This window comes from Falco peregrinus, chromosome 6 (assembly GCF_023634155.1).
Source record: "Falco peregrinus isolate bFalPer1 chromosome 6, bFalPer1.pri, whole genome shotgun sequence".
NCBI lineage: Eukaryota > Metazoa > Chordata > Aves > Falconiformes > Falconidae > Falco > Falco peregrinus.
In genome coordinates, this window is record NC_073726.1 from 75,379,846 (window position 1) to 75,399,863 (window position 20,018).

At 46.2% G+C, this 20,018-nt stretch overlaps 1 protein-coding gene across 1 annotated transcript in view; it reads left to right on the forward strand.

Annotated features, from left to right (window-relative positions):
* The first annotated feature begins 493 nt into the window (after positions 1–493).
* Positions 494–20,018, forward strand: part of ST8SIA1 (ST8 alpha-N-acetyl-neuraminide alpha-2,8-sialyltransferase 1) — a 141,635-nt gene continuing 122,110 nt past the window's right edge. Inside the window, exon 1 of the mRNA XM_055807669.1 lies at positions 494–985. Coding sequence (XP_055663644.1) covers positions 747–985 — 239 coding nt within the window. The 5' untranslated portion in view covers positions 494–746. The remainder of the gene's footprint in view (positions 986–20,018) is intronic.

The following is a 20,018-nucleotide window of genomic DNA, read 5'->3' on the forward strand; positions in this document are numbered from 1 at the left end:
CTCCTGACCGGGCCGCGGGGCTGCCGCGGGGGGACCCGCCAGGCGCGGGGCGGCGGGTGGGGACGGTGCGGAGAGGGAGGGGGCCGATGGCCGCCAGGGGGCGCTGGCGAGCGGCGCGGCCGCCGCCGGGGCTGGCGGCAGAAAGCGGGGCGCCGGCGGCGCTGCCCGCAGCGGCGAGCGCGGAGCGGGACCGACCGTCCCCGCTCCGTTCCGGCACGGCCGGTGCCTGCGGGTCGAGCGGGAGAGGCGGGGGGCGCGGGGCCGCAGCGGAGCCCCGCAGCAGCTTGCTGCTCCGGCCGCCCATCTCTCCCTCCCTGCCCCCCTCCTTCCCTCCCGCGGCGGCCGGGGGGCGGGCGGGCGGCCGGGGCACCCCGCATCAGGGGCGGGGTGGAAATTTACCGGGGCCGCCCGCAGCGCGGCGGCGAGCGGGGGAGAGCGCGCGGGCTCGGCGGGAGGCGGAGGGAGGGCGGGGAGCGGCGGAGCATCGTCTGGCGGGGAAAGCGAGGGACCAAATGACCGTGAGGAAGGGCGGCAGCCGCCACCGCCGAGAGAGCAGCCAGCCGCGGCGCAGCCCCAGCCCCGGCAGGAGACCCGACGCCCGCGGGGCCCGGCCCCCCCCCGGCCGGCGGGGCGGCGATGGCGGCGGGCGGCGGGCGGCGGGCGGGCCGCCGGGCTTAGGGCGCGGGCGGCGGCGGGGCTGAGGCGGGGCCCCCCCCCGCCCGCGGGCGCCGCATGGCGCGGGCCTGATGCCGGAGAGCGGCCCGGCGCGGCGGCGGCGCTGCGGGAGGAGGATGGCGGGGCTGGCGTGGAAGTGGCCGCGCACCCGCCTGCCCGTGGGGGCCAGCGCCCTGGGCGTCTTCGTCCTCTGCTGGCTCTACGTCTTCCCCGTCTACCGGCTGCCCGACGAGAAGGAGATCGTGCAGGGGGTGCTGCTGCAGCAGGGCAAGGCGTGGAGGAGGAACCAGACTGCGGTCGCCCTGTTCAGGTAGCGCCGTGCGCGGCTCAAGGGCGGCCGGGGGCGGGCGGCCGGGGGTGGGCAGCGGGCTCCGGGCGGCAGGAGCCCCGCCGGGCGCCCCCCACCCCGCCAAGCCCCAACTTCGTTTTCCCCGGCGCGACCCTTTGTGCTTTCGCAGCGAGCGAGGGGCAGGCAGGGCCCCTCTTGCCCAGCAAAACTTTTTTGGGTGGCTGTGCTGCGGGGGGGAGAAGGGCTGGCGCCGGGCATAGAGGCTGGTTTCTCCTCACAGGGCTGCGAGCCCGTCTGGGACGCCTTGCCGGGGGGGCTGAGGTCCCCGAGGCTGGCAGCAGCCTGCACAATGGGATGCTTCTCGCTTGCCGGGTAGCGGCTGCAGCGGCGGCCCCTCCGGTCGCTAACAAAGCGAGGGGCTCGGTGCTCGGGGCCCGGTGCCCGGCATCGCCCGGTGCCGGTGGCAGCCTGCGTGCCAGCCACAGCCGAGCTGGCGGATCTCCCTGGGGTGCGTAGGGGAAGGTTTGCCTGGATGTTAATTCGTGTCAGCATCCCCGCTCTCAGGAGCACTTTGGGAGCTGCGTGCTGGTTCCCGACTCTCTGCAGTTTATCAGAGAAAACACGTGAAAAGGCACCTTTTTCTCTGCGTTTCTTTTGACGTGGCTGGGAAATGGCGATAATCCTTGGAGCCCTTGTCACCTTCCACAGCTGCACAGGAGGGGAGGGGTGTTGCAGTCAGGGTGCCACATCTGCTGCTGGTGGAGAGCCAGGTCCCTGCAGGGGGGGGGGTGGTGGTGGTGGTGTGAGGATTTTCTGAATGACCCCGGCTTAAAAGCCTGTGCAGGGGGGACTTGCATCCCCTCGAAAATTTCTCACGTGTCTGGGTAAAATACAGACAATGGGAAGAGAGGCCCGTTTCCCTTCCTTTCCTGGAGGGAAGTTGGTTTTTCTCTCTATCCTTTAAGTAGCAAACGAAAGATCAGAGTGAGTGGCAATCAAAGTGCCTACAAAGAGGCCCTCTTTCTTTAGCAAATGCTAGAAAGAATTGGATCCAAATTCAAAGGGACTTCTTTTCCTTTTCTTTTTTTTTTTTTCTTTTTAAAGTGGTGTACAGCTTTATTTGATGTTATTCAATATTTTTTGAATGCAGCTCAACTTGTGTTTGTCATGAACTGGAGCTGGCTTGTGTTGTTTAATATCTTGTCTGCTGGGATAACAGGAACTTTACAGTTCTTCAAAAGCGCGTTCTTCCCTTAGCCCCTGGAGCTTGCAGGAAATAGGAGCAGTGAGAGGTGATAAGCGGCGTGTGTTGATGTCATCTCATCGGGTAGGCCTGGAAGAAGTTCTCCCTTAAATACAGAGCTAGCGATAAGGTACAGATGCAGGATCCTTTTCGAAAAACACTAACAAATACTAGAAACTAGGTTGATCTTCTCAGTTTCTAATTAATCTTAATCCTGTTATGCCACAGATCCTAATTTTTGGGGGTAGATGAATCCAGATTTTTTTAAAAAATTACCCTGATATGTGATGTAGGAAAGAGTTTGATGTATTGTTCATGTTTGTAAGCCAAATTTTGTTTGAAGATATTGCTGCTGCAGCTTTGGTTTAAAAACCAGTTTTTAGACCGTTTCCACCACATGGTTTAGTAACAAAAACTCTGCTGGCTCATTAACTATTCCACTTGCCCATATGTTTTTCCACTTCCTAAGCATAGCGATTATCTCAGAGATGCTATTGAAGAGAGTCTCTTGCAATGAAAGGAGCTATTATTTCTTGTCTGTGTCTCTCGATGAGTTGGTGCAGTGCTAAATACTATAAGCTTTAAATCAGTTTGCTTTAAAAAATAAAGTTTTGAAGAGGAAATGGACACTTGAGATACGTACTGAGTATACCATCATATTCAAATAATTGTGAAGTGGAACTCTATTTTTGTTGCTGCATAAATTTGCTTCCCTTAATACTGGTAGAAGGTTATGAAATTGAAGTCCATGTCAGGTAAGCTGCTGTATGTTGTGAGGTGATTAACAGAAACAATGTCTTGCTCTTTGCTACAGTCCTGCTGTCTCTGTGCAATAGCACTGTAAAAGCTCCGAGTTTTGGTTTCTACTGGAAGCTGCCTGTGAATGCGAGTCTCTGTTTTAATTGGGAAGGAGGTATAGAGCTTCACAGAAATCCTGCGTGCGGACTTGGAAGTAATATGGCTTTCCGTAATAGCCTAATATTAAGTGGGTTTTAATATATTATTAAGAATGACATTAATTGCCGTTCCCTCTAGCCCCCCTGCCACATTCTGGTTACCAAACAGTTTTGGTTTTACTCAGTTTTGGTGAATAAATTTGAATTTATGTATGCTAAAAATCTGTATGAGAAAGTGCAAACTTTCATATTACTGCTTTGTATATACTGCAGTGGCATTTGTGGTACTGTACAGGTGTTTGAATAGCCAGGTTCTTGCCACACAGAGGAAACATCTGATGGTTTTGTATCTTTCTCCTCCTATAAACTTACTGGACTGCTATCATTGAAGTAAGATTATTGTCCCTGAGTAATTAACTTGATCAAAACATACTTTTAAGCCTCAGAAGTGCTATTCCCCCTTTGCCTTCTGTACCTGGATCAAAGACAACTTCACTAAGTAATTTGGCAAGGTCAACGAAAATGTCTGGGGTAATTTGGGTTGAACCCTGGCAGCCGAGTGCCACTAACTCCTTGATCTCCACTGCTCTTTCCTCCTCCTCTCTGTACAGCCAGAAACTTCATGTAGAGACCTGGCCGATGTAAACTCTTGCTTATTCAAGAACCAAGGCTGTCCTGGTATTTGTGGGATGGTTTACATGAGGGTTTTGTGTTTGAATATGGAGGTGTGGAATTTGTTTTCAAACTGTAAATAGCCAAGGATTGCTGCTTTTGAGGTGTGTGTCGCCTTGCTGCAGCTGTAAGGATAGTTTATGGGAGTAACAAAATGAGCAGGATTAAGCCTTTGACTCCAGTGCGAGTCTGTGTTTAAAGCGTGCTCTCAGCCTTGACTCTGCGTACGTTGCTTCCGTGAGTAATTCAGGCATGATGAGCATTGAGTCCCGTGGCCAGCAGTGCAGTGGGTGTCTGTGCAAGAGCTGCCAGGGTTCTTGGGTGGAAGGACAGATCCTGAAATGCCTGAAGATACAACTGATGTGGTTAAAAGAGCTCTTGGTCCAAATCCTTTCCTCAGTTGGAACGTAGCTTCCTTTAAAGTCCTTGAATTCTGAGCACTGGGAGTTGAGCGTAGCCTACTAGCAGGCTATGGCTATTAGCATCCTTTACATTTCAGGACACTGGTGGCTGTGGGTAGTCAAACTCTCTGCTGTGGAAACATCTCCTCACTGATAAATACTGAATAATAGTCTGTCAGTCAGATGGTAAACTGCTCGATCCTGAGCTACAAAGTGGTCAGAATAGGAACGAGATGGTCAGTAGTGTTACTGATGGCTGGTATGTCTAATTTACCTACGATGTAACGGCTTGTCATCCTCTGAGATGGTTAATGTTATTGTGCCCTAATTGTTTTTACCGATTACATAGTGGTTTTTTTTTAAGGGCCTAGTGCTGCTTAAATTATTTTGCAAAAATGTTGTTAACTGTTGTTATTAGTGAAGTAAATGACATACAATAATACCTTTAGGGTGATTTTATTTAAAAAGATTGCAGTTGATTGAAGGCAGAGCTGGACCTTTTCGCCTGTTTTACAAGCTCCATACAACCGCAAATCCCAAGCAACTGTATGTTTATCTGACACTTGTCCTTCATTTGTTGCCCTGGGTGGACCTCCTCTGGGGAGTGAGTATGCTTGTGGGGGGCAGTGGGCTTTTGGCTCTCAGGACTCCCACCAAAAGGGTTTGATGGCAATTAGTGACTTAGGTTAGAGGTTCTTTGGGAAGAGATAGGACAGTCTCATCTGCAAGGCAACAAAAACACTGCCGTTGAGGTTCAGATTGTGTTCTTGCTTCTGCTGCAGCCCTTTTCTGTGATGGTGAAAAGTCACCCAGCGTTTATTCTGCGGATGGGTTGGTTGAGCTGGTGGCAGATGTCTCCTGTGAACTCACTGTTTGTGACCTGCCTCTAGTCCAAAGAATCTGCTACAACTTGGCTCTGCTCCCCAGTACTGTCCTCTCTGTCCCTAGAGCCAAACCCACCATGCCTATCTTGGCGGGTGGCTTCTCCACTCCTTTGTCGTCAGGTTTGACCTCTTGTCTATTTTCCAAGGACAGAGGGGAGAAGATACTGGCCTGAAGTCACACGACAGGGTCAGTGACTGAACTGGACGGAGTATCCAGGTGTGGTGGACTCTGGTGCTTGCAGTGTGGGTGTGGACGGACTGTGTGCCTCTTCTACTGTGAGCCTTTGCATGCCTTGAAAAAACAGTGCTGGAGGGGGTCTTCCCACTGTAACCTTCTCTGCCAGCTGTTAATGCCTGTACCTAGAGTACAATCACAACATGCGCTGAAGAACATCCTCTTGTGCAAACAATTTTTAATTCTCGTTTGTATTAACAGAGAACTAGAATTTCAGGTCACTTCCCTGTCTGGGTAAGACAAATGCTGTTGCCAAGTTAGGGAGAGTCTTTAGTTCAGATGGCTTTTTCTCCTCTTTTGATGTGAGCATTGCAAATTATATGAGTGTTGCAATCCTTACTGCAATATTTCAAGGCAAATCTGAGAAGAAACTTCATATTGCTCTGGTTGACTAGATAAAAGTTTTGCCCTGCTTAAACAGCTTTATCAGATACTGAATTATTCCTGATTCTTTCACTGAGATGTGTGAAAAGTGGAGTTAGAATTAGAGCTGGGAGATGCTGGGTTGGCTTAATTCTGTCTGTGTGGCCCATGAATCCCTGTCCTGAAGCCATCGGATATGCTCAAATGTTGTGCATTGGCAGTGGCCAAATCCAGCTCATTTTGCTCTCCTGAGCAGGTGTCACTGCTGCCTGACTGTGTTTGTAACTCTGTTACAACTGAAAAATGCCATTGAAAATGTTATTTGCTGCACTGGTGATAACTGCATATTTTTAATTTGTAGTACATTATCAGTGTCTCCAAGAGCAGGTTAAAGGTGAGAGGAAAGAAATGTTCTTACTCCATTTTATTATTTGGAGGCTGTAGCAAAGAAAGCAAGCTGTAGAGAGATCTGGCTCCATATCTTCAAGGTCTTTTGGTGTCTTTGGATACCTAAATTACATGAAAGAGTGAGAATTAGTTATCTGAGTTAATTCATGGCAACTTCGCAGATGAGGGCTGTGGTGGCACAATAGAAATTGACTTAAATTCCTGAGTTCCAGCTCATGGTATCCTCCTTCCTTGCCTCTATGTAAGATTTTCGTACAGACTTGGATTCCACCTTCCTCACGAAACAGACAGTCGAGATCCCTATTTCTAGTATCTGCTCTTGCAAAGTTTTGCATTGCTGCTTTCCTTTGAATTTTTAAAATCTCTGGTGCAGCCAGCATTTATGGGAGGGTGTAGCCAACTCCCTGAGGCTCTTTTCCTGTTAGCTGGGAGCATCCAAAGGCCCAGAGCCAGGCAGTGGGGAACAGGAGGAACAGAGACTTTGCTGGAATTTAGGTTACATGACTAGGGCCCTGAAATCTGGTATGTACATACAGAGACACTGCTGGATGTATGTATTTTCACATCTGTGCTTTCCCTTTTACTGCCTTATAGTGGATGGAATGGGCACTGAATCATGCAAACAATACAGTAACCCATGATTTATTCCTCTACTTGTAATTTTCATCCTCAGAGCAGCCAAGAATGTTGCTTCCATTTGATGTGTGGTCAGTGACATATATAAAAAGACCTATTTTTGAGGCTAGTTGCTACTAGATATATGCATGGAAAATGAATTGTCGTTCTCCTTTTAGTATTTATCTTCCTACGGTGAGGAGGAACCTCACTGAACTAAGGCGGCTGTTTGGACTGCAGTCTTCTGCTGTTCGAGTTTTTCAAGCACCAAAAAATACTTAGTTTTAAATCTTTGTATATATATTAATCTTTTTCTGTGTGCTGCATGTGGTTCCCAAAGTGCAAGAAAATTTCTCCTAATGTTAAATCATTTTAATATAGCTGCATGGAGTTAAATTCATACCGAAGCATGTTAATCTGTATTATGTAGCATTTGCAAACCTCAGTGGAGATTCAGGTTTTGTAGTGTCAAAATTTTTACATATGGAAGACCAGAGACAATTAGTCTCCTAAGTCTTGGAATCTAAACTGATTACATAAATAGAGGGTGGGGTGGGACATGTCACTGATAAGTCACTTAACCCTAGCAAAAACTTTGTAAAGTAATTATTATGGAAGCTCTGGGCTTCGTGAAGAAGCTGTGCGTGCTGCCTTGACCTTAGCGGTATTTGAAAATTTTAACAAGGTGAATTACGCTGTGGAGAACAATATCCTGGCTTTAACTAGGATTCTGGAGGTCAATTTCCCACTGCTCCCTTCAAGAAAAAGGTGAAGGCTGTGAAATTAGATTGTTATAAAACATTTATAAACATTATAAAACATTAGATGTTATAAAACGTTTTCTGGCCAGTAGAGTGGTGGTTGCTTTTTTGTTTGTTTGTTTTATTAAATCAACGGATTGAATTATTTTAACTTCCCATATTCCTTCTGCATGCAAAATGCCTTCCTGAATTTCTTGGTTTAGAGATTCTCTTTTCAAGTGGAGATGTGGCTACAATGAGGCTTTTAAAGCTTCAGGGAACAGCTGAAAAGAAATGGTTAACTTCTTTGTCGTCCATGTTTGCTGTGAGCTTAATTTAATTTCCTGAAAAAACATTTTGTTTATCTTTTTTTTTTTTTCCTTTTTTTTTTCTCCCCTCCACCTCTTCTTCAGGCTCTTCCCATTCTTAAGCTGCTTGACATCCTTCTCAGCTTTCAAGGGAGCCCCAGACTCTTTGGACGGCTCCTTCTGTGGTTCTGTAATGAGCATTCATAGCAGTGATGTAAAGAACTTGTGTGAAATTATTTACTCCTTTATCTCCCTCCCCTACTGAGTTGCCAGTCACCTTCTTCAGAGTCATGCAGCTCCCGCTGAACCTCAGGGCATCTGTCGTTTTCCCTCCTCGACATGCCAATTGTTGGCTATCAGCCTTTCCAGGTAAACTGCAGACTTTGCCTTAATGTAGCAGTGAGATAAAGTCTCTACTTATCAGGTTGCCTTTGCTCTGAGGATGCACAACCAACTTTAATTTAAAAGCTGCTGTATAGCTTGCCTATATTTTAAGGAGCGCTAGGAAAACAGATCAGTTACTTTGCTTGGTTTCTTGTGGGAAAAATTTGCTCTGCCTGTTCCTGGAATGACTGGAGTGGCCATGGCTGTAATAGATGATTAACGGCTTTGTATTTCCTGTCAAAGATGAAAGACAAACAAACAGAACACTATTTATTTTTTTTTTCCACTGTGAAAAGATTTTAATGTTTTCCTATGTGCTCTGTCTTGGCCAAATGTCAGCTCTGGTCATGCTATTTCATCTGCCTCCATGTCTGGAGTTTCTATCGTGTATGATGTTCTACTTGTGCTGTTGGTCCATCAGTGCGGTATGTCTCAGCGCAGAGTGACGAAGTATCTGCTGCTGTAGGCACTACTCAGAAGTGCCACAAGACTTGAGAGAACCAGTCCATAAGGCATTCAAACGTGCAATGAGGGGGTGATGCTGAATCCAGAACTCTCTCAGTGGAAGTTGGTAAGGCTTAGGCTTAAGGGCAAATGGGATGAAGGCTCCCAAGTTACTCGGCTCTGTCTGAATCTTTTTACTTTTGACTGTCAGGGGAGAGGATTCTGGTTCCCCAGATACTTTTGTACATTGCAGGAAATGGCATTATAAAGGGAGTTAAAGAAACTGTGTCTCCATGACATGGTTATCACTTGTAAGTGATCTTCAGGTCTAAGTCACCGCTGAAGTCAGTGGGGAATTCTGTGAATAATTACCACTCTGTACATAAATTATCATTTATATGGTGTCATAAGCTTGCAGAGAGATGTTCCATGCTCTGAAGGTTTTTCAGTCCACACTTGTGTAGTGAGATTTATCCCAGCTGCGTAGATTAGGAATTTTGATTAATGGAGTGGGTTTTCCCTCTGTTAGTACAATTTTTAATGTGAAGAAATACCCAGGCTTTTTGCTAGTGACAGGCTGCCTGAATGTTCTGTGGAAGAATGATCCAGATACTTCTGCTGAGGGTTTGGTGGGTGCTGGTCTTTGCTACTGGTACCTGGAGGTACCAGCTTACTACTTGTAAAGTGCTTAATGCTTTTGTGTAAATTTTTGTCTTCTTTCCGTGGCTTCCACTGAAGCGTTAATCTATTCAAAAGGGAGTGGAATAGCTCTTTATTCCACATGTAGTATTCACTTGAGAAATTAATCCCTGTTCCTGGATAGTAACTTACAGCTTTACTTTGTTTTCCCTAATGAGTTTCACTGTTAGCAATGCTTGTAGAGTCTTCTTTATTTCTAAATGATGATAAACTTTTAATTATTGATGGGTAAATATTTTCATTACATTTCACTCGCTTACATTTGTCACAAATTCTCCCCGGTATTTAAATGATGGTATGTTACCATTTGTAATAGGTTGTATGCTCTGTCTGGCACAGTATTTAAAAGCATGTGTGTGGGATCAGGCACGTGCCTTTGTAAGGTACAACACAGGAAAGGATTCCAAGAAGGTCAATGGGATCCCTGGGTGCATTAGGAGGATCACGGCCAGCAGGTCGAGGGAGGTGATCCTCACCCTCCACTCTGCCCTGGTCAGGCCACATCTGGAGTGCTGTGTTCCGTTCTGGGCTCCCCAGTTCAAGAGAGACGGGGAACGACTGGGCAGGGCCCAGCGGAGGGCTACCAGGATGATGAGGGGACTGGAGCAGCTCCCTGCTGAGGAACGGCTGAGAGAGCTGGGCCTGTGTAGCCAGGAGAAGGGAAGGCTGAGAGGGGACCTTACCAGTGCCTACAGATATCTCGAGGGCGAGTGTCCAGAGGATGGGGCCAGGCTCTTCTCAGAGGTGCCCAGGTGTGACAGAACAAGGGGCAACGGGTACAAACTGCCACATGGGAAGTTCTGCCTCAATATAGGGAAAAACTTCTTTACTTTGAGGTGACAGAGCGCTGGAACAGGCTGCCCAGAGAGGCTGTGGAGGCTCCTTCTCTGGAGAAACTCAAAACCCACCAGGATGTGACTCTGTGCAGCCTGCTCTAGGAGAACCTGCTTTAGCAGGGGTGTCAAACTAGATGATCTCCAGAGGTGCCTTCCAACTCTGACCATTCTGTGATTAATCATAATCTAAGGTTAATAAAGGAGCCAAAGAATTAATCTTCAGAGACTGGTGAAATTCAGATTCTCTACTTTTGACCACAATTTTTATGCCTCAGGTTAAGCAACTGTTTCCTTAACCATTGTCCTTCTCCTTTAGCTGCTCTTCTTTGTTCCCTATTCTTTGCATTTGTCTTATCTTCTACCTAAGTCCTGTCTGGGGACACAAAGGATGGCTATCACACAGCCTGTGTGCTGTTTGCTGCCGTCACCCTGCTCAGCTGCCTGGTACGTGCATTTTCCTCCCCCCTGCTCCCACAGCCAGGTCTGTCGTGAGTGTTCATTCTCTGTGATTGACTCTCAGCACCTACTGAACAATGCTGCCGGCCAGCAGTGTGCCCCTCGGCTTCGTGCCACCACAGCGCATTCGCTGGCAGCCCCCAAGCAGCAGCGTTCCCTAATGTTTCATGTGATTCCTCACGTGGCGTTGTGCGTTGGGCCCTACAGCATTGCCCTGTGTCTCAGACCCATGTGCCCCACAGCAGAGGGATCTTCTGGTCCCCTACACACTGGCCCCATGGCAGCACCTCCAGGTCATCCTCAGGTGGTCCTCAAGACTTTTGCTGCAGTCATGGGAGCCAGGGGATAAAAGGGTATTTGGTGAGTAGCCACTCAGAGCACAGTGAGAGCCGCTTGCGTGGAATGGGAGGAAATCAGGAGCTAAGGATTTGTTACTCTTTCTTCCTGAAGCATCTTTTCAGCTGGTCTTTATGTTCTCTCATGGTGAGCCTGACCCATGGGAGTCATTGACTTGGTGTGTTCAGTCTCTGGATCATGTGAAAGCTTGGTGGGAGCAAGACAGCTGGGAGCCCTAAGAAAGGTGGGAGCTGCAAGACCTGTCACACAAGGGCTCTGTCACTAGACTGCAGCAGTGAGTGCTGCAGTAGACATCCCTAGGTAATTAGAAGTGTGGTGTTTAGGCTGCAGTCTTTAGATTACCCGTGCTTGTTCATGGATGATTTACTGCCATCCACTCAGGCAACATGAGCTTATTTGTCTGAGCAAGGTTCACACTCTTTGCAGTCTCCCACATTGTGCCATTTACTACCTAATGACAATGTAAAAGGCATGAGAATAAACCCATATAGGGTATGGCCATAATATGGGATATAAAGAAAATGCAATATTCATGAGGCAATAGCGGAGGAGTGCTGTTGGATGAGATGAGAATGGGAATGATGGGGAGAAGTTGCTTGCTACAGCTTGCTTGAAGTTCCGTTGTAACCATGCACGCACAACCACATGCAGGGCTCCATGCCTCTCCTGGCCTCTCTCAGATGGCAGCCCTAGGGGGGGCAAACAGTGACAGAGCAACTTGTGTAACTATTAACCCTGAAAACGAGCGAACGGGAAGCAGACACAAAGGGCTGTGAAGCGGGGAAGGTGTTGGCTTGTTTCTTCTCCCAGCCTTTACGCACAGGAATGGGCAAGAGCAGTGCTGTGAGGGCAGTGAGGTGGTGCTGTTCTGAAGCACAGAGGATGCTTCCGTGTTACGTTACGTAGGATTCTTTGTGATGAATGTGACAGCCTGACATGGGTTAAAACTTTGCAGTTTTTTTTTCCCCAAACGTTTGCAGCAACTGGGGAGTCTAGGTTAGTGTGTGTGTTTTTGATGGGTATGATGAAGATAGCCATGTCTGGAGTATGTGAGTGAACTATCAAGATGCCTGTATTTCATGCTAATGCTTGAATAAGCCTGAGTGAGAAATACAGACTTGCATCGGTGGAGAGCTGTACGCTTCTGTGTGATCCAGATGTTTCTGTAGGGCAACAAGATTTCCAGAAAAGTCAGAAGAAAGAAAGTTTTTAAAAGTGAGGTGAGCTAATAGGGAGAATCTTCTATGAATTTAAGTTGTGTCTTGGGCAGGAAAAAGAGGAGAAAAATGCTTTTCGAGCAAGAAGGGGGAAAAACCCTAAAAAAAAAAAAAAAAAAAGGTTCTGTGTGATGCATAGAAAGACCATGGGCCGTGCTGGATCAGTTGATTGCAACCCAGGCTGAGTGAAAAGTAACTTTGAAAGAAATACATGCTGGATTTAATTTTTGTTTGGTTTTTACTAGACCTGCGTAATTTTTGTGATATTAATCAAGGAATACCAGTGGGATGAGAAATTTCAGTCTGTCTGTATACATCTGTCCTGCATTTCTGAAGAGTTATCTGTAAACCAGATAGCTCACCTGTAAGTCATGACAAAGTTTATACTTCACCCACAGCTACTTCTTGGTTACGTGGAGCTTAAAATTTATCACTGTGAGGGTCTAAATTGAGGAGTGTTAGGAGATCTTTGCCAAGAGCCATGATCCCAGGTGTTTTCAGGCTTTGGAGCTCTGAGGCTCAACAGTCCAAGGGATGTCCACCTGTGAAATTTCACCTGGCTTGGTGGCGGTTACTCCTCTCCCAGAGCAAAGCAGGAGCAAATGCTGAACTATGTATGTTTGAGGTTTGAACGATGTAGGGGCAGTTAGTATGACTTGGGGAATGCTACAAAGTCTGATATTGCCCATCCTTGTAATAGCTGTGCCAGCTCCTGCATTTAGGTGAATGTGTGACTGTCCTGAATTCATAGAATAAAAATGAAAAAGGAATATTTTAGTCCTCATAGCTGAAGTGAAGGGCTTGAAAAGATGACTGGTGGCTTGTGCCCCAAAAGGCAAATAAAAATCCATTGTGGGTTGTTTTCCAGATGCCTAATTTCTGTGCCTTAATCATAATTTTGGGGGCCTGACTCATGATTTTTAAATGCTAGGGATTGCTATAATGAGAATTACGTGTCAGCCTATAATTAGATGGATTTTTTTAACTAAGGAAACTGCAACAGTGAGGGGAATAGGAGAAACAAAACCAATCTGGGAATTTCTTTATAGGTCATATTATTAATTGAACATTTTGTCTTGGCACCCAGCAAGCATCTAGTACAAACACACTTGCTGAGCCTTATGGACAAATGCTGAACATCTCCAGGGTTTAGCATGCCCAGTTGGATGAAGCAGTAAAAATGCACATGAGATATTTATTCTTTCTGTCCCACTCCGCTCATTGCCTTTAAATGCTTAAGCCTATCCAGAAGGAAATGGCAGAGTGTGGAACTTGAGCTGGCTGATCCGAAAATGGTAACAACAACAAAAAAGTAAACCTATCATTAGAGAAATCATGTGTTTTGATAGTTCTGTTTAGACAACAAAACAAGTGAAAACACTTATCTAGTGTAGCTCAGTAAATACTAATGGGTCCAGCATGTGATAACATGTTTATTTTTGCCTTGGGTCTTTGATGAGTGAACATAGTGCTTCCTGTCATTTTGTTTTGTGCTTCACTTGTCAAACAGGCCATTGCTAGTGAAAGTCTTGTACTAAGAGGGTTGCGTTTGTTGTTCTTCCACACCTAATCTGTGGAAAAATGTGTTTGCTGGCCTTGGTAATTATACTGGCAGTCGGTTTTATATGTTTAGTACAAATTCTGCTTTCTCTTCTGCTGTGGAACAGCACATCTACATCATAGAGAAGAGCAAAGTTACCTCTGCTGGCATGGTGGCAGACAGGTTGGTAGGGGTTTCCAGTGGAGTGCATGCTTTCTTTGGAGCATAACCAGGAGCATGTGGGTAGTGTGCTTTCACTTGAAATCATGGGTCAGCTGAGATGAATATGAGCATGCTTAGGTGTGGCACTTAAGTTCTTTCCCAAATTTGACTTAATCGTTTGGTTTCAGGTGGTGTGTTGGTGTCGTGTGTGGCTGTGCAGCCTGTCTTGTGTGACTCTTACTCCTTTTCATTTAAAATAGATGACTTATTTTGCCTTAGTGAAAAAGAAATTCTAAAAGTACTGAGAAGTTGTTTCTACTCCTGAAATGCCCCCAGTCTACACGTATTTTTTACACAGTTTGGTAACTGATAAGAACAGATTAGCTTTCAACAAGTTTAATGATTAAATAGCTAGGCTTTGTCATTTCATTATCATCTTTTTGGGTCTAAACTAAATGGGTTGCATGTATCGATGTATCGGGGTGGGGGGGGAGTCTCCCAAAACACACTGGCTCTGGGCTAGGCATCAAGCACATGAATCCTAGAATCATTTAGGTTGGAAAAGACCTTTGAGATCCTCAAGTCCAACCATTAACCCAAGACTTCCAAGTCCATCACTAAACCATATCCCTAAGCACCACATCTATGCACTTTTTAAACACCTCCATGGATGGTGACTCCACCACCTCCCTGGGCAGCCTGTTCTAATGCATGACCACCCTTTTAGTGAAGAAGTTTTTTCTAATATCCAATCTAAACCTCCCCTGGCACAACTTGAGGATGTTTCCTCTTGTCTTGTCACTAGCTGTCTGGGAGAAGAGACTGACCGCCACCTGCCTACAATGTCCTCTCAGGTAGTTGTAGAGAGCTATAAGGTCCCCCCTGAGCTTCCTCCTCTCCAGGTTAAACAACTCCAGTTCTCTCAGCCGCTCCTCATCAGACTTGTGCTCCAGACTCAAGTCTTGAGTCAGATGAGACACCAGCCTCATCACCTGTCTCTGGACACGCTCCAGCACCTCTGCATCCCTCTTGTAGTGAGAGGCCCAAAATTGAACGCAGTATTTGAGGTGCAGCCTCACCAGTGCCAAGTACAGGGGGACAATCACTGCCCTAGTCCTGCTGGCCACATGACTTCAGATAGAAGCCAGGATGCTGGTGGCCTTCCTGGCTACACTGCTGGCTCATGTTCAGCCGGCTGTTGATCAACATCCCCAGGTCCTTTTCCAGCAGGCAGCTTCCCAGCCGCTCTTCCCCAAGCCTGTAGCATTGTGTGGGGCTGTTGTGACCCAAGTGCAGGACCTGGCACTTCTCCTTGTTGAACCTCATACAATTGTCCTTGGCCCATTGGTCCAGCCTGTCCAGATCCCTCTGCAGAGCCTTCCTACCCTCTCAGATCAACACTCCCCTCCAACTTGGTGTCATCTGCGAATGAAAAGTATTTTTAAACCAACTTTCAGGCAGTGTTCCTATCTTAAGATGCCTTGTTGAAGGACTAAGTAGGTTGAATGATTTATTTAATGAATTTTTACTTTTATCCTCATACTTAGCACATTCCTTGCATTAATTGGTTGGAGGTTTGTTAAGGATTTTTGCTTGCTCTTTTTAGCAGCATCTTTTAAATATTGATGCTGTAAAAGACCGTGAAACTTAAGAAAGTTGATTCACAGTGAAATGTACTTTGGGTAGTCTGGGCTTGTCCTTCCCCTGAGGAAGCTGGTATGCCTCCTCTCAAGAGTACTAACATTTCTTTCCTTGTATGTCAAAGTTTGTATGACATTGAGTGTCTCAATAGCAGACTTGCACTGGTCCACTCATTCATTTATTTTAAACTGAAGCAGTTAATGAAGACTCTACTCAAAAGTTATTCTCTACAACCAGCATTGCTGTGATGCCCTTTCTACTTGCCAGAGCCTCCTCTGAATGCTGGTGTCTGCTGCTGTTTTAGCAGGTCTTTGGTGGAGAGATCCAACACTGTCTTATGCCATATCTGCACCCTCCCAGTATTAGAAAGGGAAAGAACTGTTGCAGGTGTGCTGGTGGGGAGGTGCCCTTAGGGTTCCTTGCTTCCTTTCCCTTGTCATGCCCTCGCGTCCCTCCCTGCCTGGAGGCCAGGTAGGTACTGTGGGTACTGTCCCTTGAGAGCTTACTCGCAGGTGACATTGCAGGCGCGCCAGCTCAAGAGTAACTTGTGCCCTCGTGGTTTGGAAGCGGATTACCTTAATGCTTTGGATCAACTCCAAAACTATCTCAGCTGTCAGCAGCACCTCCTTCCACTTTAAAGAGTAAGTTCTCCTATAAATAGCAGTACTAATTAGGCTCTGTTTGTGTCCCACTTCCCTTGAGTCCTCTTGTCCCCTGTGCCATGACTGGGGCGAGAGGCAGCGGGTGCTGACTGAGCAGCTGGCTGTGCTTGGGCAGGGTGCACAGCTCTGCTGACGTGGGGCTCACAAAATTGGGTCTCCCTTCCACCCAAGTTTTCAGACTTACAGGATCTTAATCGTATATGATATTTTCCCTCTTCCCTGTTCAAATGTTGCTGAAGTTAACCAACAAGTTCAGAAGTCCGTGAGGTGGGCAGGATGGCTGTGTCAGCCTGTGCCTTCACTTAAGCTTTGTTTGCTGTGCCTATTTAAAATACACCCTTTTCTCCCCAGTGCCTTCAGAACTTGCTGGCTCTCTGGCTTCGTCAGCCTTTCTGGGCTGGGCCAGCTCAGCCCCTGCTCAGCAGGCAGCAGCATATCGTTTGTGACTAAGGGCAGGCAGCTTCCTGCAGCTGCCAGACCTCTGTCCTCCTCCCAGCTCCCTGCTGGGAGCCCAACTTGGACCAAACCATAAACCATTGTGAGCTGTCAAGCCAGGAGCAGACAAATTCATGTATTTTCAAGGACAAGAGTGTGCTCTTTCCTGTGCGTGACAAACTGCATACAATATTCCTTCTGCCCTCCCTGTGTTAGCCTTGTCCTGGTTGCTGGCTGTTTAAAGGGATGGGATGTCTTCATATATTCTTATTCTTTCTTAAAAAAGGAGTTTTCTATTCAGAATTGTGTCAGAATGCTCTTGTCAGATAAGAGAAAGGGGTTGTGGAGTAGGGTACTCTAGAAGGAAAGAAAATATATGTGCTTGGAGGGCAGGGTGGGAGGGAGTGATGGTAAGGTGGTGAGATAGTGGGGCCTTGAGGGCTGGAAGGGAGGTGGAAGACTGGTAGGGTTTAACACAATAGAGGCAAGTAGTTTGTAATAGCAGGAGTGGTGAAGGAGAAGAAACAATGTTTCTTCACTATTCTGTTATGTGAAGCAGTATAGCAGAGAAAGAAAGACTGTAGTTAGGAAATTTGAGAACAAATACGTGGATAAATCAGAAGGGCAATCAATTAAGAACGTTCGATGAAGTGGACAATTTAAGAACAGCTCAGTTAAGCAAGATAACCCAAGGAGGTAACAATTAATTAAAACAACTTGGGTTAAATGATAATCTCAGTTTAAGAAGATCAGGTATCAGATGGAAGCAGATCACTTGAATAAATGAAGGTTCAGTTTCAATGGCCTATGTGAGGTATAAGAGAAGCTATGAAATTGTAATAGTAGACAACATTTTCATGCCATAAGATAGGAGGAATGGGAATCATTTTGCTCTAGAGATGACTGTTTAAGTGGTGAGATTTGGAAGTAGAGTGATGAAATGTGTGGAGTACAGCCCACTCACTGCAGCTATCTCTGGTACCTGTCCTACTTAAGAGCTGTGGTAGGGAAAATGTCCATATGGTTAGCAATAAGACAGGAAAACAACATTTGTTGCTCTGTTTCTTTTTCATTCTGTGATTGCATGTTGCCAACTAGACAATCCACAGACTTGGCATCTAGTGAACTTTGTTTGCTGCGGTTTTGACTGTCCCAGTGGCACATGCTTGGGAGTGATGAATTACAATGGGCAATTCTTTGACCTCCCATATCTAAAACTGGAGTTGGTTACTACAGTTTTGGGGTGACACTTTAAAACAAAGGCACTCTTTATTCTGACTGGATGCCACCCAAAGCATTTTGCCAAGATGACTTCTCACTTGGTGTTCTAGTAGGGTCAGATACGTGATGGTCATTAAATTAATGCATAGATAACATGTATTTAGAAACAGGGACTCAAAACTGCACTGTGCTGAGGACATTCAGCTACTCCAGAATTCCTTGGCCACCCGCACTTGACTAGCTTTGATTCCAAACTGTGAAACAGCTCTGGGAAGGTGAGGGATTTGTGGGGGCAGGCATGGAGCTTCTATGCTTCTGGGTGGCAAATGCCAGCACCTTCTCCAGACTGATCTCACCAAGCAGGAGGCAGAGTGGAAAGCAGTGAAATTATGTGTCTCAGGTGTTCTCGCGCTCTCTCTCTCTCTCTGTGTTACTTGTTTTGCTACATTTTCATCATCCAGATTCTGCCTCAAATATATCTGCCTTCCAGTGGATGTGAAAATGCACCCTTTGGGGATCTGCAGGGCAGATTTGTGATAAATGTGCAGCATAAATCGATTGATAACAGACTTTTATTACAGTGCATAAGAACACAGAAATATCTTTAGTGGGACAGACTGCTAGATCAGGTCCATTTAGTTCAGTATCCTATCTCTGTCAAGGGTTGGCACCAAATGCTGCAGGGGAAGTCATGCGATAGATAGGGATATGTAGTATAATCTCCCAAATAAATCGGTGTCTCAGATTCTTTGAGTTACGAGGCTTACCCTTCATTACCTTAGTTTTAATACCTCATGCAAAATTACTGTTGTTAATTATAACAACTTTCATATTCTTGGTGCATACATAAACAATCAATCCCTTCTTAACCTTCATTATGCTTAATTTAGGAAATGCAGGTGTTCTCAGAATAGGTAGTTCTTAAATATATATGTCTCAGTCTTAGATTGGTGGTTAATCACTTTAAAGAATGTATTTCCTCTTTGGGTGGTATATTCTTTTTGTACTATTTTGCTTTTTTATCTGATTTATTTTTAGATTGTAACATTGTACCAGAAAACAAAATGTTATCACACTGTTGAAAACTAAGTATCTCATCTTCAGCCCTAACGTAAACAGTTTAGTTACTGTGGAAACTGAATTACTGGTCTTTAAAATTGTTCAGTTATTGCTTCTGAAATACAACTCTTCATTCTAAATAATTAACTGCTTGAATTTCTTGAGATGAGTAGCATAGACCAATTGAAAGACATTTCCATGATTAAATATAGCTCTATAACTTGTCACACATTCTTGAGCTGCAAGGTGAATTTTCAAGATGAGTTTGAGACCTAGAAAGCTGGCAATTGGACTGCCCGGTTGCTGGATGCTCTCAAATGCCGTGTGACTTTTCACCAGCTAGTTTCAGGCCTGGGAGCCCTGAATGTAATGAAAGGCTCAGTCAAAAGCTTTCCTATAAGCAGATGTTGGGTTAACTTCTGTGCAGCGCGTTTCCTGTGGGTATGGATGTGAAAGTGTTCTCATGCTGGGCACAGAGGCTAACATTTATCTGCCTGACAGGACACGTTTCTCATGTTCACTCAGTAGCCGGAAGAAAAACCGCAAACCCAGCAACTGTGTTGGAATCTGTTGTTGGTTCGTCGTGCCATCAGTCCTGTGCTACCCTGGCAAGCTGGAGAGGAAGGGGTCAGAAAGGGAGAGCATCCTGGGTGACTGTCTCTTTGGGCCAGGGGCTGCCTCTGCTCCATGTCTCTGCTGTGGCACCCTTGGGTTTGACACGTAGTTTCCACAATACTCATAAATGATTATGAGTTACTTCTAGTCCAACCTGATGCATTCAAGATCAATTGATAAATTATAGAATCTGCCGTTCCTCTTCCTCATTCCCCTCAGGATCTTCAGTGCCACTGTTTCATGGTCCGAGGCTTCCGTTGATTATCACATTCCCCACTAGTGATTCCATGTTAGTGAATAGTAGATCCAGCTGTAAGTTGACCCATCAATACCTGTATCAAAAATTATCCCCGACACACTTCAGAAATCTCCCAGGTTGCTTGCATCGCTTTGTGTTGCCCTTCCTGTAGATGTCAGGGAGATGCAAGTCTCCTCATGGACCAAGAGTCTGTGATCCAGAGACTTCCTTGAGTTGTTTAAAGGAGGTTTCAGTTACCAGCACTGTGCCTCACTCTTCTGGAACTGACAACGTGGATGCCTCTGTAGAAGTAAACTCAGGTT